The 24406-nt window shown below is 34.1% G+C and overlaps 2 protein-coding genes across 3 annotated transcripts; both read left to right on the top strand.

Annotated features, from left to right (window-relative positions):
• The first annotated feature begins 796 nt into the window (after positions 1 to 796).
• mrps15 (mitochondrial ribosomal protein S15) lies at positions 797 to 10517 on the top strand. Its single transcript, XM_051131299.1, has 8 exons — positions 797 to 1072; positions 6326 to 6388; positions 6497 to 6572; positions 6740 to 6788; positions 6960 to 7044; positions 7146 to 7204; positions 9921 to 10112; positions 10207 to 10517. Exons 1-8 carry the CDS (start codon positions 922 to 924, stop codon positions 10318 to 10320), a joined length of 789 nt encoding a protein of 262 aa, XP_050987256.1. The 5' UTR covers positions 797 to 921; the 3' UTR covers positions 10321 to 10517.
• Positions 10518 to 12396: 1879 nt separating this feature from the next.
• oscp1b (organic solute carrier partner 1b) lies at positions 12397 to 22539 on the top strand. Of its 2 annotated transcripts, XM_051131298.1 has the most exons (12): positions 12397 to 13840; positions 15364 to 15366; positions 15646 to 15684; positions 16162 to 16316; positions 16661 to 16828; positions 17005 to 17085; positions 17849 to 17952; positions 19080 to 19208; positions 19439 to 19508; positions 19706 to 19845; positions 21198 to 21261; positions 21480 to 22539. In XM_051131298.1, exons 1-12 carry the CDS (start codon positions 13525 to 13527, stop codon positions 21597 to 21599), a joined length of 1389 nt encoding a protein of 462 aa, XP_050987255.1. In that variant the 5' UTR covers positions 12397 to 13524; the 3' UTR covers positions 21600 to 22539. The 2 variants fall into 2 exon arrangements, with proteins under 2 accessions (XP_050987255.1, XP_050987254.1); XM_051131297.1 differs by lacking the exons at positions 15364 to 15366; positions 15646 to 15684.
• Positions 22540 to 24406: the final 1867 nt, after the last annotated feature.

The raw sequence follows: 24406 nt of genomic DNA on the forward strand, positions 1-24406 counted from the left end.
GCTCAAAAAACAGCTGATTGTAAACGCCTTTTGATTCACGTTTTAATACATATCAAAACATCGTCCATTAAAAAATTCAACATCCTTCTTTCAGAGACTCCATAAAACATAAATGCAATGCATTTAAACGTTCAAAGCCCAGAAAGGAAGCAAGGACATTGTTAAAATAGTCCACGTGACATCAGTGTTTCAACCTTAATTTTATGAAGCTACACGAATACTTTTCATATGCAAAGAAAACAAAAAATAATGACTTTATTTAATAATTTCTTCTCCTCCATAGTGAAGACTGATTTGACTGAATTGTTGTTATTTTTGTTTTCTTTTTGTACAAAAGTATTGTTGTAGCTTCATAACATTACAGTTGAACCACTGGTGTCACATGGACTAGTTTAAAAATGTCCTTACTATCTTTCTGAACCTTAAATGTGTCTATGCAGGGTCAGAAAGCTCTTGGATTTGATCAAAACTATCTTAATTTGTGTTTTGAAGATGAACAAAGGTCTTACGGGTTTGTAACGACATGAGGGTGAGTAATTAATGACGGAATTTTCATCCCTTTAAGGCAAAAAAATTATCTGTTTAAAAAAACATCTCTGAAAGGACAAGTGTGGAGTGTCCTGGCCTTAAAAGGACGAAAGGCCAGATAAAAATAAAAGATAATGACAGAACTATACAGTCATTGTTCTGTTCTTTTTCTAGGTCATAAAACGGAAAACAAGGCGTATCTACATGAACACGAATGTTCAAAAAGCAAGGCTACATCGATTCGATCGTCACTCGATTATTTGATCTTACATAGAATTTTTCTGCGCCGATTACTAATGTTTGTTTAAAGATGGCGGCTTACATGAACTGAAGGGGCAAATGCGTTCTGCAAGCCTATATACAAATTAAAGGCGATTCCTATATATAATCACAATGGTTTTAAAAAACCTTTTTCGCTCTACAGTATTGGGTTTACGGACATGGAGTGTATTTTCAAGCGTGAGGCAGGGCAATTCTGTCTTGCCTGTTTCTCAATGCAGATTTTATGCGAACTGGACGTTAACCGGTAACGTTATTTGTAAACGTAAGTATTAATTTTTTTGACACCCGAGCTCTGACTCGACGACTTAACGGCTGCTTTATATACACATATTCACAGACACACGAGACTGTTACGGCCATTGTGATATTGATGGGTCATCTCAACGTTTATACGTTTTTCATTTTTAATTCGCAGACATAATTAAGCAGTTTCACTAATTTAAAGGTTGAGTTTTCATTATATTAGTCCAGATGGGGATTTTATTATGGTTGTGTGTTTAATTTTAATTTGTTTAGTGACGTTTTATACACAGTGTGTGCAGTGACAGTATTAACCCCTAGTGGGCTCCAAAAGCCCAGCATTTCCTGACTGAAAAGGCATCAAATCATCAGTTTCATCATGTATGACCTTTATGTTTTCTCATGTCCACATACTTTTAAGCTCTAGAGCTTGTCCTTTATGATCCTATAATACCTGTCTTTTTTCAAATTGTGCCTTTCATCGTTTGTTTGGCAAAAGCTATTTTCGTCAGCTCTGCACATATCCAGTTAATTTCTATATCAAAAAAAAAAAAAAAAAAAAAAAAAAAAAAAATATATATATATATATATATATATATGTGTGTGTGTGTGTGTGTGTGTATATGTATATATATATTATTTTTCATTTAATGAATGCAGCATTTAAATAAAAAAAAAATAGAGCAAAGATATCTCAAATTCAATGAGTGGAGGCAGATTAGTGCCATCTGGTGGAAATATAAATAAATAAATAAATTATAAATTTTATTTATATTACAATAATAATAATTGATTACATTTATATTAGTTTTTTATCACTTATAAAATAAATTAATGTATTTTATTTACTGAAATGTAATACATTTATTACTAAATAAATTCATTATTAAAAAAATACATCATATTTAATGCCACTAGATGCCTGTATACCTATATAGTCTATATATTTGGAAACTGTCAAAGTTTAGATTTTTTGTTTTGTTTTTGCTGTTTTCTGGTGTGGTTTTAATAATACAATTTCTTAATATCTTTAGGTCTAAACTGATCAAAGACCACTAGTGGGTTAAAACAGAAAGTGGTTAAGACAAGTTGAGGGAAGCAAAAGATGGTCACATGTGTGAGTGAGTAGCAATATGACTAAGTGTGAGTTATCGTCCTAGCAATGTGAGAAAATGAACGATTGTGGGTCTAATTTGATGTTGCAGACTTGTTAAGGGGGGCTGGTGTACATTTTCTTTTTGAGTTATTTAGTTTGAATCCCCCCATGGTAATATTATAACAATATGATCACTGTTTGCTACTAATGCATCAAGAATTAATAATTTATGTTTTGGAAAAGCACATTTTGGTTTACCAGTAATACTTAACTCCAAATTATTGTTATCAATTCGCTAGTTTTATTAGTGTATTTATGGGAGTATTGTTATAGTTTAGCTCTAGTATTTGTGTTCTTTATCTCCTTTTTAGGTAGTTGCTGTCTCTAAAAGATTACAAGCACTTCGCAGTACAGCCTTCACTAGACAGCATGTATTGTGTAGGATGATAGACAGGGTTATGAAATAACCATTCTCTTTATAGGTCGTGGTCTAAGTTTCTGTTGTGGGTTTTTTACTATTAGCTGTGCTTTTACGGATTATTTCTTATTCAAAGTGACTGTACACGTATTCAAATTGTACTGTACACCTACTACAGGGAAAGTCCCTCTGGAGTAAACTGGGCTCGCTGCGAAGTGATGGCTCATGAATTATTCTTTTTTTGGTGATTTGAAACATGGGTTATCGACCTAGCTGTTTAATCACCGAGCTACGCCACCACAATTATAAAAGTTACTAGTAGTAAACTAATGTTTTAAAGTTTGGGGTTAGTTAGATTTTTCAAAAATATATTTTAAGCATATTTTAATGTATTAAAAATATTAAGCAGCACAACTGTTTAGAAAGAAATATAAGAATAATTTCTATTCTAACGATTTCTATTATATGTAAGAAATATTAGAATAAGTTTTGAAGGATCATGTGACACTGAAGGCTTGAGTAGGAATAAGATGCATAAAAAAAGTAAACATTAGACTTAATTAAATCGTTTTGGTGAGCGTAAAAGACCTTATTCAAAAACATTAATAAATCTAACCGACCTCAAACATTCAGATGGTTTCGAATGATTTATCAGATGATAAGTATGCAGTATCTTTATTACAGGGGTAGTCCCGAAGAATATTGTGGTGTGTTGTTCATGCTGGCCTTTTTTCTTTTTTTTTTTTTTTTTTGTGGTTCTCAATCTGGCAACCCAGTTACAGGTCCTGAGCTTTGCAAGAGAGGTTGGTGCCAGTATATTTCGCTAGGGTTACATCTTTTTTTCCCGCGCATGTTTTCTTGTTATTGGGGCAAAAAAAAAAATGTGTGGGGGGAAATGTGTTATATTACCAATTCCCGCAAGACTTATGAACTATGAAGGAGTGGGTGTATAGGTGATTTAACACCCTAAAACATGTATTAAGCTGTTTTGCGAAACTGAACTTTGGAGATTTTCCCAAGAATTGAATTTGTAACTCACTCACATTTGCATAGAAATACAGCAGCAGATGTCTTAGGCATCAGCAGAAACACTTACCCATTTTTAGTGCCTGAAAGTCTTTTTCTCAGTAATCAGAGCTAAGTAGGTCACTGGTTTAGCATTCTATGACACTTTACTATTTTAGTAGTACAAGTCCACCCTAAAATGAAATTCTGTCATCATTTATTAACCCTCATGTTGTTGTTCCAAACCTCTTGTGACTTTCTTTCCTCTGTGGAACAAAGGTTTTTTTTTTTGTCTCTACTCTGGAAGTCAGTGGTAAGCTAAACTGCCTGATTGCGCAAGAAAGTCATTCAGGTCAGGTTTTGAATGACATGAGGTTGAGTAAATGATGACAGTTTGATTTTTAGGTAAGCTATTTGTTGAAAACGCAGGGTTTTTTTTATTCAGTATTAACATGGGCAATGTATATTGCACTTATCTGAGAAAGGAAGAAATCTGTTTAGAAAATATTTATAATAATTACATCATGAAAACATTTTGATAGTGATATTAAAAATAAAAAAGATGACAATAACTAGTAGTGCCATTTACAAGTGTTAAAGAGAGTGATGAAAAGACCTTCAACGCAAATTAAGATATTTTTGATGAAATCTGAGAACTTTCTGACCCTGCAAAGAAAGCAACACAACTACCACGTTCAAGGTCCAGAAAGGTAGTAAGGACATTGTTAAAATAGTCCATGTGACATCAGAGGTTCAGCCGTAATATTATAAAGGTACGAGAATACTTTTTGTGTGCAAAAGAAAACAAAAGCTGTTGAATTTCATCCAAAATATCTTAATTTGTGTTCTGAAAATGAACAAAGGTCTTCTGGGTTTTCTGGGTTTGGAACAACATGAGGGTGAGTAATTAATGACAGAATTTTCATTTTTGGGTGAACTATCCCTTTAATGTAAGTGACTGGATAGAGTCAAATATAAAATCCACTTCCAAAACAAAGATTCACATATAATGTACTCACCCCTTTGTCATCCAAGATGTCTTTTTTTTTTTTTTTTTTTCATTCGTAAAGAAATTATGTTTTTTAAGGAAAACATTGCAGCATTTTTCTCTATATAATGGTCTGATATGGTGCCCTGATTTTGAACTTCCAAAAAGCAGTTTAAATGCGTCTTCAAACGATCCCAAATGCTGTTGTAAATGATCCCAGTCGTGGAAAGGAGGGTCTTATCTAGCAAAATGATCTGTAATTTTCATTAGAAACAAATAAAATTTAAATACTTTTTAATCTCAAACACTCGTCTTGCCTTTCTCTCCCTGAACTCTGTGTATTCTGCCTCAAGACTGTTGTATGGTATGTCGAAAAACTCCAATCGTATTTTCTCCCTCAACTTCAAAAATCATTTCAAAATCATCCTACATTGCTGCAAAAGTACCGACCCAGTCTTTGGAATGTGAACATGCAAAGAAGATCAAACACTCTTAACAAAAAAGGTAAAACAGCGATATAGGATGATTTCGAAGTTAAGGGAGAACATGAGATGGGAGTTTTTCGACATACCCTAACTGTCATGAACCGGAACAAAAACAGTCCAAGCAGAGTGAGACACGACAAGCGTTTGGCATTAAAAAGTATATAGATTTTATTTTTTTTAAATGAAAATTACCGATCATTTCGCTAGATAAGACCCTTCTTCCTCGGCTGGGATTGTTTACAACCGCATTTGGGATTGTTTGAAGCTGCATTTAAACTGCCTTTTGGAAGTTCAAAATCGGGGCACCATACCAGTCCATTATATGAAGAAAAATGCAGAAATGTTTTCCTCAAAAAACATAATTTCTTTACAACTGAAGAAAGACAGACATGAATATCTTGGATGAAAAGGGGGTGAGTAAGTTACTTGTAAATTGTTGTCCTGGAAGTGGACTTCTCCTTTAACATGTAAAATCCAATAAAAAAAAGCACATGAAAAGGTTTTCAGTACATATTCATCTATGCTAAGAAAACTTTTATGGTGGTACATGACATCATTTCACATGTTAGATGCATCTCTGGCTGCAATACTATTATTTAACCATCAGGATGTAAAGAGGCTGAGATCAACTACAGATACACAGTTTACTTGCAAACCACTAAATCTCTAAATAGAGCTGTTTTTCTTCATGGTTTGGTAATAATTGTCTAAACCAGATGTATTTAAGACATTTTAGGAACTCCTTAAAATATATAGTATATGTAAAACTGTGTACATTAGAATGCATTGTTTGCCGGTTTGTGTAATTCTGTCAGTGCAAAAGTAATAAATGATGTAAGAACATTTTTAAGACAACAAGTTTGTCTTATTTTATCTCATGATGATGACACCTTTTTTTTTTTTTTGATGAGGTGTCATGATAGTCTCACAGACGTGTCTTTTCCTTGAGTGGGTGTGCGGGAAGGATGTGGCCAACCATATCACCCCCACCCTTGGTGACACTTTGTCACTACTGACGTGTGTTATACTCTTGAGCTGCAGAGACTATAAAGCTTTTTGACTATCAAATACACCTCCTGGTTAAAGGGTTCTGCATTATTAATAATTCTAATTATTAAAGCAGACCTGCAATGATACAACATGCACTAAATAAAAACAACATTTTCCTTCATTCTTGGAGCTCAGGAAATGTGGTTTCTTCACTTATGCATTATAGTTTGTTTTATTAGGCAATATTAAAGTACCTCAGGCTATACACACATTGACTGTACTGTTCATTTCAGGGGATGAAACCCTCCTAAACCAACCGGTGAGGCAGTATGCTCGGCCCTCTAGAAAGAAACAAGGTAAGAGGAAAAATAATGAAATCTCTACATACAGTTCATTTGATAGCCTGGCCATTTGATGTCAATTTTTGATAGGACTCATTGGTTCTTTTCTGATTTTCTTCCCAGAATTCCCAAGTCAGCTTCAGGACCTGCATCCATCCATGCTGAAGCATGAATATGCATCTGTCCCACTTGCACAATCGTATGTGTTTTTTTTTTGTTGTTTTTTTTTTTGTGTGTGTACTTTCCGTTTTTGCATTGACCCACTCATCCTTGTGATATTTGGGTTTAGGAAGTACATGATTTCTTCAGACTTCCTTTATGTGCTTGAGTGCACAACAGTATCAGTATGATGTCATATCTTTGCAGGGTAGACGATGTTGTGAAGAAACTGCTTACGCTGGAGCTTGCAAATCATGTACGGGGTTTCCTTTTGATTCTTTATTTAATATTTTTTAATAATTCAAAATAAGGTGGAAAACCTCAGCTGCAGTGCAGTTGTGGCTTTTTATTTTGCAAGTCATGATTGACTTAGGAGCTACAAAAAATGTTAAATCAATGTAATTATCTGTCATAATGTTTTCTTTAGAGTGAAAAACTGCGACTGAAAGAGGAACAGCTTATTGCCAAGGTCCGAAGGGATGAGAACGACCGCAGCTCAACAGAAGTCAAGGGCAAGTTCTCTTTTTTAACAGTTGACAAAGTCACTGTTTTAACCATACTAGAATCTCAGAACATGACTCAATCATGCGGACTGTCCTTGTTTGCATTACAGTGGCGATTTTGACAGCACGTATTCGCAACTTCCAGGAGCACTTGCACAAGCACCCTAAGGTAAACATAAGTTTTCAACAGCATGACTTTTTTTTGGGCCTTTAGTAAAGGTGTCAAAACATTTGTTCCCACTCTACTTGATTAACACCCACAGAGGCAAACAGGATATCCTGTGTATAAGCTCATGTGTTTAATAGTAATTGAAGTATATACACTGATGTTTGAAAGTGTGGGTACTTTACTTTTTTTTTTTTTTTTAAAGAAATGAATAGTTTATAGTTATATAGTTTCAGCAAGGACACATTAAATTGATCAAAATTGACAGTAAAGTCTAATATTGTTCAGTTCTGTTCTTTTGAGTTTTGTATTCATTAAAGAATCCTAAAAAGTGTATCACAGCTTCCGTAAAAATAACCAGCACAACAGTTTCCAACACTGATAATACAGTAGTCAACATTTGAAATGGATCAAAGAAGTTAATTAAAGTTGTCCTAAGATAAGAACGGGTATTGTTTTGGTTTTAGGACAACTTTGACAAAAGGTTTTAATCCACTTCAGATGTTGAATGCTGTAATAATAATAACAGATGTTTCTTGAGCACCAAATCAGCATATTAGAATGATTTCTGGAGGAAAATGTGACCCTGAAGACTGGAGTAATGGCTCATGAAAATTTAGCTTTGCCATCACAGGAATAAATTAGATTTTAAAATTAAATGAGCAAAATAGATGGTAGCTCTTCTTTAAAAACTGAACTTGAGAGGAAATTACTTAATACCTCGCCAAATAATAACCTTAGTAAAACGTTATTGCGAAACGGTTGGTAAAACGTTGCGAAAATAGCTGAAATAAGGAAGTTAGTTGTGGGAAAACTTTAGAAACATTTGTTTGCAGATGTTACTTTATTTCATATGTTTAAGTGTATAAATCATTGTATATGCTAGTTTATATGAGTAATTGTAAACACATTCATGTCATTAAACAAAGTTTTCTGTTCCTAGTCCTGTTATTTAAAGGGATAGTGATTTACTTGCCCTCATAAATGATTTACTTGCCCTCATGTTGTTCCAAACCCCTTTTGTTCATCTTTGGAACACAAATAAAGAGACTTGTTAGATAAATACCCATTTATTAAAAGTCTGTCCAAAAACAGTCATGTAATTTTAGAAGACTTATGCTAAACGGCTTGATTCATATGGATTACTTTTACAGTAGATTACTTTTTGTACGTTTTAATGTGTCAAGGTTTTGTTTAGGTGGACTTTTAATGGTTGGACAAAATTAATGAGAAAATAGTAAAAATATTTTTGTTTGTGTTGCTGAAGATGAACAAAAAACTCTTTATAGGGGACATCAGATACCCATTTTCCAGTTGGTATGATTCTTTAGGATTTTCATGAAATGTCTGCAACATACTTGGATTAAAAAAATCACTGGTTGTGTAAAACAGCTTTTTACCTTGTCAAAAACAGCTCTGTTCACAGTGACCCATTTTGGTAGTTTTCAGTTCCTAGTTCTGTTATTTAAAGGGATAGTTCACCCAAAAATGATTTTCTCAACCTTATGTTGTTCCAAACACCTTTTGTTCATCTTTGGAATACAAATAAAAAGTTTTTAATATTCCTTCATCAAATACATCCATCCATTAAAAGTGAGTGCAAAAGCTATCATGTCTTGCACTATGACTTGCTTAACTTTTACAGTGGATTACTTTTTGTAATTTTAATGCGTCAAAGTTTTGGTTGTGTGGACTTTCAGTGAATGGCCAAAAAAGGATGAGAGAATAGTAAAAATATTTTCATTTGTGTTCCAGAAGATGAACAAAAAACTCTTTTAGGGGACATCAGAGGCCCATTTTCCCCAAGTTGGTATGATCCTTTAGGATCTTAATGAAATGTCTGCAACATACTTTGATTAAAATTCCTCACTGGTTGTGTAAACAACACCTTTTTACCTTGTCAAAAACAGCTGTTCACAGTGACCTGTTTTGGTGCATGTCTCTTTAAATGATAATGAGCTACTGCTCACTCCGCCCCCTCAGTCATTTTTTCTGTATTCGGTGGTGTGTTACCATCAAACAGTAAATAAATCCACTGCGTTCCTCAGTGACTCTGATGTCGGGAGCTGCTTAAGCGCAGAGAAAATGGCAGACAGCATACAACTGGCTGAGGGCGGGAATATGCTAATATGGGACAGTCTGTCAACAGTTGTGGGTGGGGCCTGAGCAGTATGACATCATATTGCTCAGAAAATCTAAACGGCTTGATAATTGAGACTGTTTAGGTTTTTGGTGGTTTAAAAAAAACGTATTTTTATCGTTGTAGGGTGGTGCTAAGACACATTTATATGCAAACACCATGTAAAAGTTATGAATTTGGAACGACATAATGACAGAATTTCCATCCAACAGCATCAAAGCTAAAGCTGTCAAACGATTAATCGTGATTAATCACATCCGAAATAAAAGTGTTTGTTTACATAAATTGTGTGTATACTGTTCATAGTACATGTATATACACACACATATACACCCAATATTTTAAAAATATTTACATGTATATATTTATATTCATATAATTGACATTATGTATATTTTTAATATATAAACAGCATTTTTCTTAAATGTATACATTCAGCTGTGTGCATTTATATATACATAATAAATAGACAAAGTACACACATATATATCTTGTAAACAAAAACTTATTTTGGATGCGATTAATAGCAGTTGTTTGACAGCACTGATCAAAACCTCTTTTTTTTCCCCATTACATTAGGATAAAGCCAACAAAAGATGGATGCTCATGGCCATCGACAGCAGGAAGAAAAAGCTGAAGCTTCTGAGAAGGACCCGTTATGATTCCTTCGAGAAGGTGTGTCAAGAGCTCGGGATCACATATACGTTTCCTCCCGAATACTATCGGCGGGTCACCCGACGTTGGTTGGCCAAAAAGGCCTTCTGCAACAAGGTAATGTTCTCAGCTTGGCTTAGCCAAAACCTCTCAATGTTTTTGTAGGGTGTGTGTGTCACATGTTGTTTACATAGTATTTTCTTCCTCTCAGATCTTTCAAGAAGTCCAGAAACAAAAAGCAGAGCAGAGAGAGAAACAGAGAGCAGCGGAGGCTAAGGGAAAGGAGCCAACATCCTCTACAGAACCACAAGGAGCTGCAGCGTAGTGAGGTTCAGACAGCTGACAAGACTCGTGTGCTGACATGTCCAGAAGAACAATCTGATATATCCTCTTTTGATGTTACTTTCAAAGAAAAACTAAACAGAAACCTCAGACTCCACATCAAATTATTTGCATGCCACTTAGTTTCTCTGATTTTTTTTTTTTTTTTTAGATGCACCAAATAAAAGATCTTAAAATTCATTCTGTGGTCATTGTTTCTCAAAATACTGATAATTGTGTCAGAATTACTTCACAGAAATACTTTGATGACATTAGTTTCACATACTCAGGAGTTTTGGATTGACAGCTGATGAAGACCTGTGTCATATGCAAGACTGATGCATTGTGGTTCTTCGGCGTGTGCAAATAGTTAGGCTGCTCTCAGTTCCCTGAACTCTGTAATTTTACAAGAAATGTATGACAATCAGGTGAACAATCTGAGGTCAACTATCAATTCTTTACTCATGTGAGATTGTATATTGATTGTTAAGAATTCTGGTAGGTCGCATTTCCTATTACAACGCAGACCGCCCCCCTTTGCGATGAGCCTTTTGTGAAGCTTATATGCGTAAATCGGAAACGCTGCATACGAGAGTAGCAAACGCGGTGTGCTGGTGTGTGTCACAACTTCCTTTTCAGCTGCCCCAGATCAAGAGGCTTAGAAGAACACGAGGTACTTTTCGGAGTCTACTCTTTTATATTATGGAACTTTTTAAAGATATAAAAATACCACTTTCATAGCCTTAAACACGAAACTGTTTCTTATGTTACAATCAGCTAAAATGATTTATTTTGATATTACAAATTGGTGGGATATAGACTGTAAAAATCAGTTAAAATAACCAGTGTTGGTAGATCTGGTCTAGATTTGTTTGTTTTCTATAGACAGAAACACTTTTTACATATCAAAATGTCTATGGGAATGTATAATATTCTGTGCTGTAAGAATTAAAAAAAAAAAAGTACAGTTCACCCAATCTGTATGATTTTCTTTGTAAAGTGGAACACAAAAAAGATATTTTGAGCTGTTTCAACTACTTTTTGCAAAAAAAAAAAAAAAAACGCAGTGGGGTTGGAAACAATAATTGGACACCTTTGACTTTCATTGTATGTATAGAAAAAACACTGAAAGGATTTGTATAACCATCTTTTGTTGGGACGAAATGCGACAATTATGAGCGAATTTTCATTTTGGGGTGAACTGTTTTTTTTAGCACAAAGTACTCAAAAAGTAGAATGGAAAAAGTGATAAAATAAGTCTTTTTCTTTCTAAAATGGTGATTAACTGGCAATACGTAACTCTTATTTGTGTGCAACAACTGATAAGATATGCATTTGTCACTCTTCTTACAAACCATCTAGGAAGGAAACCTCACAAGCCATTTTCTCTTCTTCTTTGCTGGACTGTTTATTCTGACTAACATGTCAAACCCAGTCATCACTCAGCCCGGTGCTGGATCTTATGGTACAAATGTGCAGACTGGAGAGTGGAGCACCGGTCTTTGTTCTTGCTGCAGTGACCTACTTGTCTGTAAGTTCTGAGAGGAGTCAGCAAATCATCTGAAGCATATGCAACGTGAACTTCAAAGATACCGTATTTTAGATGTGGTTTAATATTTAGCCAAGGAGGACTCATAACGTTAGTCAGTTTACTGGTTTTATCAGTCGCAGAGGCATGTGGTCCATATAAAATGCATGATCTTTAAGCAATTTTCTGTATTTTCACTCTGTCTAGGTGCACTTGGCTGTATCTGTCCAATAGCTCTCAGCTGTTACGCAGCAAACAAGTATGGTGAGAATGTATGTCTAGCATGTGTACCTGGAGGAATGGCTGCAATGAGGACACACATGCGACTGACCTATGGAATACAGGTAATTTATGCTACAAATTAAGGATATTTAAGAATTATTATCCATGCATTTATTGCTTTTTTCCCTTGGTTTGTACATATTAAACAACCGCATTCATTTTGTTTCCCTGCAGGGCACAATATGCAACGATGCTTTGATGACCTGTTGCTGTGGAATATTTGAAACATGTCGAATGACCAGAGAAATTCGTATCAGGAATGGAGAGACCTAGTTACTGTCTTTACTAATAACTCTTGAAGATTTTTTTAAAATAAGTTTAGTACTGTCAAACAATTAATCATGATTAATCGCATCCAAAATATAAACGTTTTTGTTGAGATGCAGTCAAATCAAAAACTATCCAGACACCAAATATCATTTTTTTTTTTTTTTTTTTTTTTTTTTTTAATTAATGGGTACAGGACACTGTAGTAAGTGAGGATAGCAAAATAAAGTAAACTGTGACATATTACACCCAAAAATTCTTCATACAATGGACTACCAGTAAAAAATTTGGGAGCAAAAATTATTTAGACACTTTGACCAACCAAGTGTTTTTTTCTTTAATCGTTAATGCGACCTTTTTACACCACAGTCTAAACAAAATTAAGCATTGTTTGATAATTGGTCAACAAAGTATTAATAGTTGTGTAAATATTGTCACACTAACACTGTAATCCATTGCATACCTTTCTATCAGTGTTATCTGACATTATCAAGATGAATTTGTCATATTTTACCATTTTCTAAACTATAGTGAATGAACTGATAATGTGAAGGTGTCTGAATAAATTTTGGTTTGACTGTACATAATAAATATAAACCATTCACACAGAAATATTATGTGAGCAAAAAACTTGGATGCGAATAATCGTGATTAATCGTTTGACACCACTATTTTTACAAGCATTCAAATTCATTGAAATCAACTCTTGCCATTTGTTAATATTCTCTTAATTACTAAAAGATTAAAACCAGGATCGAATTCATAAACATACATTCTTTGGAAAAAAAAACAAAACAAAACAAAACAAAAAAACAACAACAAGTAAAACGTGTTACATCATTCCAGTTTATATTCAGTATTCATTAACACATTGTATGTGCTGACAATTTTGCTGTAATGCTTAAATGTGCCAATCTACAGCATTAATAAGTTACTGTACAGGAGCTGTGTGTCATATTTAATAATCAGCCAAACAGTACAGTGGGATCAATCATACTAAATCATATTAAATAAAACTATTTAAAAAAACACAATTTTTGTACGCTTAGTGTTTTGACTCGCTTATTGTTGATTCTAATACTTTTTTTGTTTGTTTTATTTAACGACCATAAAAATACATATTTGATTTTCATGGCGAGACGTATTACGTCACCGTCGCGCAGCAGTACGAGCGCCTCTGATTGGCTGTTGTTGGCGGTGACCTGGCAACCGAGAGAGGGCTTACAGACGCTTATTTATTCTGCAGGATCTTCAGAGAGCGCAGATCGCGGCTTTTTATTGACAACCTGTGATTGCTTACCGATACTAGCTGCTCTTCATCCATCTCCTGAGAGGATGTCGACGCGAACGCTTCCTCTTCTCTTCATTAATCTGGGTGGAGAAATGCTCTACATCCTGGATCAGCGTCTGCGGGCTCAGAATATCCCAGCAGATAAAGCGAAGAAAGGTAGATGGCAGCTAATATGACAGAGACTTGATAAAGCAAGTCATATAAAAACGTTGTATTTATGATCGTGGTTTAGTATCTTTCTAAAGAAGTTGGATTTTCTGCTATTGCTGTACGTGATTAGCCAGTTAGCCTGTGTATTTGAATACAGTGATCCAGTGGCCCAGTTTAGTCATAGGGTTTATGCAGGAAACGTGATTTTTTTTTTTTTGCAGTGTTATGTCATTCTTTGTAGATAACAGACACTAGACACACAGACAGAAACACTGTTTTTTCAAGCCCTGGTCAATTCTGATATTTTGGGCTATTTGGCTTCATAATGTGTCGTTTCAGATTAGGGGAAGGAAAACATCAAATACACCTTTATGTTTATTCTATTAAACTTTATCTATTTCTGTAGATTACAGTACAGTTTTTTAAAGGTCGTGTTTTCAAACTGAGGGTTTTCTCATGCACTGAGCCAGAAATATCTGTAGTTACACAGAATGCAGAGTGAATTTTGAATTAAATAATACCTCATTTTCACATTCATATATAACACATATACAAATATAGCACCAACACAGAAGATTTCACAAATAATATTTTATTTTAAATACATATATAAAATATATTTTTTTTTATTTCATATATTTTATTTTAAAAATAAGTAATAATTTTATTATATATATATATTTTGATTATTATTTATTTTAAAAATAAGTATATAAATTAATTAATATATAAAATGAATGATTTATGTATAATTTATGTAAATATATATTTACACACACACACAAATATACAAATGTAGCACAAGCGCAAACAAAAGATTTCACAAAAATAATTTTATTATATATATTTTTTTTGATTATTATTTATTTATTTTAAAAATAAGTATATAAATTAATTAATATATAAAATGAATGATTTATGTATAATTTATGTAAATATATATTTACACACACACACACAAATATACAAATATAGCATAAGCGCAAACAAAAGATTTCACGAAAATAATTTTATTTTATATACATATATAAAATAAAAATTTATATATGTGTGTGTGTGTGTGTGTATATATATTTTTTTTGTTTGTTTGTTTTGTTTTGTTTTGTTTTGTTTGTTTTGTTTTTGTAACTAAACAGAACACACAAGAAAAAAAAATGTTCTGGTAATTTTCTGCCAGGAAATTATCTGTTAATTTTATGTTAACCCTAAAATACAACCCAATGCAGTGCAAACTTAAGAATACAGGTTAATTAACAAAAACAAACAAACAAACAAAAAAACTATATGTAGTATTTTTGTAGATTTCTTAGTGTACTGTCAAAATACAATAGATGTGAACTACAGTATGGCCAAATATGTTGAGGGCCACTATACAGTATTAATATTAAAAAGTCAAAAGCGTTCAGTACATACATACTTTTGTAGTTTATAAAAACTTGGATGTCAAATGGACTGTGTGTGTGTTTGCGTTATTTCTGTTGCAGGCAACACTGTGGCTCTATTACATTTGCTCAACAGCTTGTCAGTAGTCAGTATCATGGTTTCCTGTTTAATATATGTTCCTGTATCAGGGTTTCCTGTGTCTTTTCTGCATTTTGAAATATTCTTAATTAACTTAACTTTGCAGTTTTGCCGACATCACACTTTCGTATCAGTTGCTGCAGAGGTCAAAAAAAACAAAAAACAGAATAAGTTGCTTAATGCTTGCAGACTTGATGTCTACACATGTAGCTTAGGCTATACCTGCTATTTAGTTAACTTCCTGCAAGGAACATTTTAAATATGTCCTTTTTGATTTGCAATCTTTGTAGCCACTGTAGCAGATTGGCTAGAGGAGGACAGAAAAAGAGGTATTGTTAATATTCTGCTTGCTTTGCTACTGGCTGTAGACCGAAGTAGTGCGCGTGTGTGCACATGCCACCTCTCATAGGCACTCGCTATGTAGAGGGAGACGGGGTTTCTGTGCTATTTTAATTATAATTTAACATTTTTGTGTGAGCAAAGCACTACTGTAGAATGAGAACCCCAAAGATACAGGAAGTAAATAAAAATCCTCCATATGGCAGTATGTTTATAGCACTTGTGTTTTCCTCAGTCAACATTTGATGACAGTTTCCAGCCCGCTTCTCTGTGAAAACATCTGCCAAGCCAATAAAGCTTGGTTTTTAACTACATTTTGATTTATGTTATTTTTGTGTATCTATGTTTCCTGGCAAACCAGCTTTTCACAGCACAGACTGCATTCTGCTTGCTTGGTTTTCAGCTTCATGTTTGCTCAGAATTGCTTTTGACTCATTGCAACTCTTTCTGTGTTTGTGTTGTGGTAGTTATGAATGATATCATTACTACCATGTTCAATAAGAAGTTCCTGGAGGAGCTGTTCAAACCACAGGAGCTGTACTCCAAGAAGGCCCTGAGGACGGTGTTTGACCGACTGGCTCATGCCTCCATCATGAGACTCAACCAAGCTAGTATGGACAAGGTGAAGACTAAAGTCAAGGATGCATTGTCATTTCTTGAATGAACTGACATCTTAGTGATATTTTAGTGCAATCCTTTCCACAAATTTCTCAATCTACAAGTATTCTTAGTAAACATATCACTTCTTCAGTCAGTCAGTTTTCTTTTTCACTTTTCTTTTTCACTTACTTAAGACAGCAACTTCCGTTAAACGATTATTGTATTTTGATTTTACTTTAAAATTCTCTTTAAATACTATTGCGTTATAATAAGCAAATAGTGTTGAATGGCTCCCTCTGGTGTGTAATATGATAAAATATGTAATGGCAACTGCATCAACTCATATTATGCTTGTCCTGTACACAGCTCTATGATTTGATGACCATGGCATTCAAGTATCAAGTCCTGCTATGTCCTCGTCCTAAAGACATCCTCCTTGTGTCCTTCAACCATATGGATGCCATCAGGGACTTTGTGAAAGACACTCCCAGCATCCTCAGCCAAGTGGATGAAACAAACAAACAACTTATAGAGGTAGCAAGGTCTTTTCAATCTCTGTGTAATGGTCCTACTGCTTTTCAATTATTTAATATGATTAACTATTTTTTTTCATTGTCAGTAAGTAACTGGTAAATGATAAATGATCATTTATATGAACTAGCACTGCTGTGATTTTGGATTTGAGAGTGTCTTTTGCTTGTAACTCCTAGATATATACCCCTTTATCTGGTGGAGAGTTTCAACTAATTAGACAAACACTCCTTATCTTCTTTCAAGATATGCATATAAGAGTAAGTCTTTTCTCTATTTTGATACATGTGCATTAAAGGGATAGTTCACACAAAAATGAAAATTTTGTCATTAATTACTCACCCTCATGTTGCTTCAAATCTGTAAGACCTTTGTTCATCTTTGGAACACAAATTAAGATATTTTTGCTGAAATCTGCAGGGCTTACGGGTTGGGAACTACGTGAAGATGAGTAATTAATGTAATAGCAGAATTTTCATCTTTAGTATAGAATACTTAAAAATACAATATGTGACCCTGGACCACAAAACCAGTCATAAGGGTCAATTTTTGAAATTGAGATTTATACATCATCTGAAAGCTGAATAAATAAGATTTTTTGTGATGTGTTGTTTGTTAGGATAGGACAACATATGGCGAGGTACAACTGTTTGAAAATCTGGAATCTGAGGGTGCAAAAAAATCAAAATATTGAGAAAATCACCTTTAAAGTTCCTTCTTAGCAATGCATATTACTAATCAAAAATTAAGTTTTGCTATATTTACGGTAGGAAATGTACAAAATATCTTCATGGAATATGATCTTTACTTAATACCCTAATTATATTTGGCATAAAAAGAACAATTGATAATTTTGACCCACAATATATTTTTGGCTATTTCTACAAATATACCCAGCTACTTAAGACTGGTTTTGTGCTGTAGGGTCACATATGTAAATTTAAAGTCCAAAAGTATTGGTCATGTTTATGAAGTTGCGAAAAAGCCATATATTTAAATATGACGTGAAACTTGTTTTTTTAGGTATCAATTTTCCTAAAGGACAAAGTACAGAACTCCAATGGGCGATTTGTTCTCCCCACATCGGGCCCTGTTCCGTATGGGACACACACCCCAGGACTCATAAGGTTAGCAGTATAGGATTCTGCTAGTGTTTCTAGAGTTAAAAGGAGAAGTCCACTTCCAAAACAAATATTCACATATAATGTACTTACCCCCCTGTATCCAAGATGTTCATGTCTTTCTTTCTTTCAGTCGTAAAGAAATTACGTTTTTTGAGGAAAACATTTCAGCATTTTTCTCCATATAATGGACTGCTATGGTGCCCCGATTTTGAACTTCCAAAATGCAGTTTAAATGTGGCTGTAAACGCAGCCCATTATATGGAGAAAAATCCTGAAATGTTTAACTCAAAAAACATAATTTCTTTACGGCTGAAGAAAAAAAGACATGAACATCTTGGATGACAAGGGGGTGAGTACATTATCTGTAAATTTTTGTTCTGGAAGTGGACTTCTCCTTTAATGGAGCAAAACCAGATTTTTCAAGTATTGACGTAACTAGAGCATTTAAAAAGGCTGAAAATGTCAGGATTTGATTTGAACATTATGAATAAATAGCCTCTAAATTCATAGCTGAAACTGTGCATATGTTTGCTCTGAAATCACTTCCTTCATTTAGAACTGACAAAGTCTGCCGGTAAGGGTTTATAGTTAATTGCATTATCAAGAGACTGGGACATTTTCTAAATATAGCAGGGTCTGTGCTTAGACTGTGACAGAAAGCAGTTATTTTAATAGAGGTTAGTGGTAGTTGGCAAATAAGATGTCCATGAACTGTTTTTCATCAACATCAGTATTTAGCTGAATAAATAAAGCTTTTCATTGATGTATGGTTTGTTAGGATAGGCCAATATTTGGCCGAGATACAACTATTTGAAAATCTGCTAAGGGTGTAAAAAAATCAAAATATTGAGAAAATCGCCTTTAAAGTTGTCCATAAAGGTTTTTAGCAATGCATATTACTTATCAGAAATTAAGTTTTGATATATTTATGGTAGGAAATTTACAAAATATCTTCATGGAACATGATTTTTACTTAATATCCTAATGATTTTTGGCACAAAAGAAAAATTGATCATTTTGACCCATACTTTGTATTGTTGGCTATTGCTACAAATATACCCATGCAACATATGACGTTGATTTATTCATGATTTATTAAATATTTTTTCATCGCTGTGTTTAATTTCCAGGCTGTTTAGCTGTAGTGGTGAGGAGGTGAGAAGGATGCAGTTCCGCGACTGTGGCAATTACAGCGCCGCTCTCCGTGAAGGTTCTTTTGAAATGTATGGTGATCGAGTCATCAAACTGGGCACAAACATGTGAGCATCATCCACCTTCTAATAATACTCACTTCTACTAATATTCAATAGGGAATCATATGACTCACACCTGTGGATCTTCAGATACAAGGTATAATTCATCACGGGTTACGGTTTATTTGTCGCAAATCTCATCTCTAATTGATATGTGAATAATTTAGCTGTAAACCTGAGCCAGGTAGCCTTTCACTGGAACATCATTTGTGCAATTGTCCTGTTTGTTCTTTCAGGTACAGTGTGAGCCGCCCTGTCGAGACACACATGTCTGGAACCTCCAAAAACTCCTCACAACACACCAAGGTATGATTATGAATTAATTATACTTTGTTTAAAAATCTAGTTGACAATGATGAATTTGATCTTTTTCATATATGCATGTATTTTGGAATGTTGGTTCATTAAATAGATCATAGAACATATGGCTAAAAAACTACTGAACATGTGTAATGCTAATATAGTTAGCATGCATATTTGACATGATTCATACTCTTCTGAAGGTCAACACAACTCCAAATCCTTTGGCAAAAGAAGAGCTCAACCTGCTTGCTAGACTAATGGGAGGTCTGGAGGTGCAGAAATCAGCTAACACTGACTCTGGCTTCCGTGTGAACCTTTTTGCTACCGACGAGGAGGAAGAGTGAGTCTTTATTTGAGTTTTGATACTTTTTTCCAAAGTCAAAATAGAATTGACTGTCAGTAATAGATTTAAGGCTGTGTCTCACTGAAACAATGAGTGGTATTTCACCCTAAAAATAAAAGCAAAATTATTAAAATTATTTTTAATTATTCTTATTATTCTCAGTAATTATTCTCATTAAACTGTTTTTTAGAAGATTTCTTTTTTAAATCAATTACAAATATTTTTTTTGTCAACAAGAATGCATTTAATTAGTCAAAAGACATTTATACGGATAAAACATTTATATTCAAATAAATTACAATACCAGTCAAAAGTTTTTGAACAGTAAGATTTTTTATATTTTTTTGAAGAAGTCACTTCTGCTCACCAAGCCTGCATTTATTTGTTCCAAAATACAGTAAAAGCAGTAATTTTTTGAAATATTTTTACTATTTAAATATGTTTTGTCTATTTAAACGTATTTTAAAATGTAATTTATTCCTGTGATCAAAGCTAAATTTTCAGCATCATTACTGAAGTCTTTAGTCCATATGCTGATTTGCTGTTCAAGAAACATTTTTTTATTATCATTATTATTGATATTTTAAACAGTTGAGTACATTTTTTCAGGATTCTTTGATGAATAGAAAGATCCAAAGATCAGTATTTATCTAAAATAAAAAGCTTTTGTAACATTAAACATTATACTATTCAAAAGCTTGGAGTCAGTATTTTTCTTCTTTTACTTAGCAAGTATGCTTTAAATTGATCAAAAGTTATGATAAAGACATTTATAATGTTACAAAAGATTTCAGATAAATGCTGTTCTTCTGAACTTTCTAGTCATCAAAAAACCTAAAAAATATCTCTCAGCTGTTTTCAATATAATAATTATAATAATAATAATAAATGTTTTTTGAGCAGCAAATCAGAATATTAGAATAATTTCTGAAGGATCATGGAGTAATGATGCTAAAAATTCAGCTTTGAAATCACAAGAATAAATTACATTTTAAAATATATTCAGATACAAAACAGTTATTTTAAATAGTAAAAATATTTCAAAATGTTACTGTTTTTGCTGTACTTTGGATCAAATAAATGCAGGCTTGGTGAGCAGAAGAGACTTCTTTAAAAAACATTCAAAACTTACTGTTCAAAAACTTTTTACTGGTAGTGTGTATCAAAAAATAGACTTTTAAAACATTTTATTTATGCAAAATATAATGAATGACTTTTTATTGTGGAGTAACGTGACCCTGCCAGGTTTTGTGAGTCAAACGTCACTGTACGAAGAAAGTGCAGTTAGACATGCTGTTTGTTTTGCACTCGATTTCATACAAATATTGAAATACAGATTATCCCCACAGGGAAGCTTTGATATCAAGACCTGATGAGCTTTCCTATGAAGTTATTAATATCCAGGCAACAAAGGTAAGGCTTCATGTTTGTATGCTTGTACAGTAACACACTTTTGATCCTTGGCCTCAGAAAACATTGTAATGCCAGATTACCAGATCCACCCACACTGAGACCAAGCTCTCAGTTTGTCTAATTGGTTTTTGACAGGCTAAAGATTTTCAGTCTTAGGTTAACTTGAAACTACCAGAGGACCATGAGAGTAACAACGCACCTCTCATTTTTCATTTCAGGACAAACAGACCAATGCAGAGCTGGCTAAGATCATGGGAGAGTTTGGAGAGACGGGAGAACCCGCCCCCAGTTCTAGCAGCAAGGGTGACGACCTCCTGGCCATGATGGATGGACTGTGACTTAAACTTGATGTTCCCTTTGACTGAGCAGAGTGACTGAGCTGTTAAGCAGGATAAAGTGCTACAGTGTCTTACTCAGCAAAGAGGCCTTTTGTCTGGAGCTACAGTGACAACCGTATATATTTAGAACGACAGCTAAGCTCAACGAGAAATTCTCTCTTTGAGAATTTCACGCAACGCAATTTTTGTCTCCTGCCACCCACCGAATGTGAGAAATGCAAATAGCAAGTGTAGAAATGTAATATGTGTCTTGATGTGGGACCATATTCAATTTTTCATATTCGTTCATATAAGCTTGGACTCACTGAGGCGGCACAGTCTATATCATCACATACTTCAGCGAATGGTTTGATATCAGTCTTCATAGACAGATCTGTGAGGCTTTGATGTCACAGACTCTTTTGTGACATTTAGATCTGTGGACAGAATAAAACGCCTTTTTTGAACTCTCTCAGTTTAAGAGGACAATCCGTGCACATGGAATTCATTTCAATCAGTTTGATGTGCAAAAACGAGGTGTGGGATATGCATGCACACAACAAGCGCTGATTAAGACAGGGTAATGGGGGAAACCGAAGTGCACTTGCGGTAAATATTTCGTGCAGATCCCAAAACTAGTTTACAGGAAGCCCCAGGACAATTGGTGTGTGTTTGTTTGTGTCTTTATTTAAAGGGAGTGCAACAAAGTCAGGTTTTCAAGCTCAAGAATTTAAAATGTCTTAAGAGTGTGCAATTGTTGCATCATGTAAAAAGGGAAACTGTAAACATGAAACCACCTTCCATGGAAAAAAAGCAATGCAATATGTATGGTGGATAAAACTGTCTATTTTTCATAACCATAGTAGAGCTTATTTATTGAGGTTAATGTACTGAATGTTCATTTGTGTCTGTTCACTGTTTCATTATATTGAAATAGATTTGAATGTGAAATAAAGTAGGTCTTTTTTGCAAATACTGCATAGACTGGTCTGTATACCAAAGGTTCATGTTTGTTTTAAAATAATACATCACAGAATTTGTAATGGTTCTACTGGTTACTGGGAATTGTATTGGTAGCAATGGAAAATGTAATGGTCACTGTGGGTCTCTACTGGTCATTTGTCACCTTCTACTGGTGGCTTGTTAATCCTAATAGAATCTGTTTCAAAACACACTACAGGAACCCATTTTTAGTGGTTTTGATTGTTAACAGTTGACGGTTTGTAATGTTTGAAATGGTATTTGTAGTGGAAACCATTAGAATTTCTGTGATGGTTTTGTTGTTTTTCCTTTTTTCAGCAGGGATGTAGGTGAGTTTGTTTCTTCAATGGTACAATTTCTAAGAAATTTAGCATTATATTACTTGCTCACCAATGGACGAATGGGTGCCGTCAGAATGAGAGTCAAAACAGCTGATAAAAAATTCACAATAATCCACAAATAATCCACACAACTTCAGGCCATTAATTTATGTTGTGGAGTGAAAAGTTGTTTGTTTTTAAGAAACATATACATCGCTAAGGCATTTTAACTTTAAACTGTTGCTTCTGAATAAAATCTGAGTCCACAGTCCATAATTATAAATGCTAATAAGCAGCGTTTGATTGCATATTTCTCTTCTGTTTCATACAAGACAGCTTTTTCACTGGAAGCATTACACTGGATTGAGCACTCGTATTTTAGCCGTATTTTTTACGTTTTAACGTTTTAATGATAAATTTATTTCTTACAAACATGCAGCTTTTAACATTAGAAGACTTTAATAGAGGGTTTGCACTTACGTCATGGTTTGGTCAGTTATGCGGATGCGTGGCCATATTGGCGATACTCGGATGTAAAAAACAGCACAGATTGCACATTAAATGTACTACTGAATACACTGTTCTGCTTATTTATGCTGTCTAAACTATGGGAAAAAATCGTGTGGAAGCTGCTAAATCATATAGAGAAAGACTACCAGGAAAGTGCAAAATAATTTGGCAAACTAAAGTTAATAGGTGGTAAAGATATATATGAGCACTATTAATTAAGATATTAGCCTAATATTTCACCTGCCTGACTGGAAATGATAAGAACAAACACGAATGTTGTCAAGATTCTTGCCCAGAAAATCCTGGTTCAGTTTGGCCAACTACAAAAGACTTTTGTTCCTCAGACAGTTTTTTGGCACTCTTCTCCTTGATTTGTTATAACTTTTAGCAGTCTGTATTGCTCCCAATGTTTTTCGTGGTCTGGACAATTAGTACAGCCCAAAACCTGACAATAATTGACCATTTTAAGCAGCAATAAGCAGACAAATTTGTGAGTTCCGTTCGGTTCAGTGGCATTTTTTTACATTCAGTGCCGCCAATATGGCTGAAAACATTCTATTGATAGATGAAGGCGTGTGGATTAAAAGTTGTGAATTATCGTGATGTTTGTATTTTGACATTTTAAATTTGTTTCAAAGAAGAAACAAACTCATCTACATCTTGGATAGCCTGAGGTGAGTTAAATCACGGGTCTGGCGGTAGCACTTTTAGCAAAGCTTAGCATAGATCATTGAATCCGATTAGACTGTTAGCATCTAGCTCAAAAATTACCAAAGATTTTCGATATTTTCCCTATTTAAAACTTGACTCTTCTGTAGTTACATCGTGTAAGACGGACGAAAAATGAAAAGTTGTGATTTTCTAGGATATGTATTCTTATTTCGGCGTAATAATCAAGGAACTTTCCTGGCTTACCATTGGTGCAGGAAGCGCAATAATATTGCGCAGCTCCCCCTCGCTGGAGGTAATGGGTGGAGATAGACACCTAACCACACCTTAACCCTACCCCTTACCCTA

Source organism: Labeo rohita, chromosome 16 (assembly GCF_022985175.1).
Source record: "Labeo rohita strain BAU-BD-2019 chromosome 16, IGBB_LRoh.1.0, whole genome shotgun sequence".
Lineage (NCBI taxonomy): Eukaryota > Metazoa > Chordata > Actinopteri > Cypriniformes > Cyprinidae > Labeo > Labeo rohita.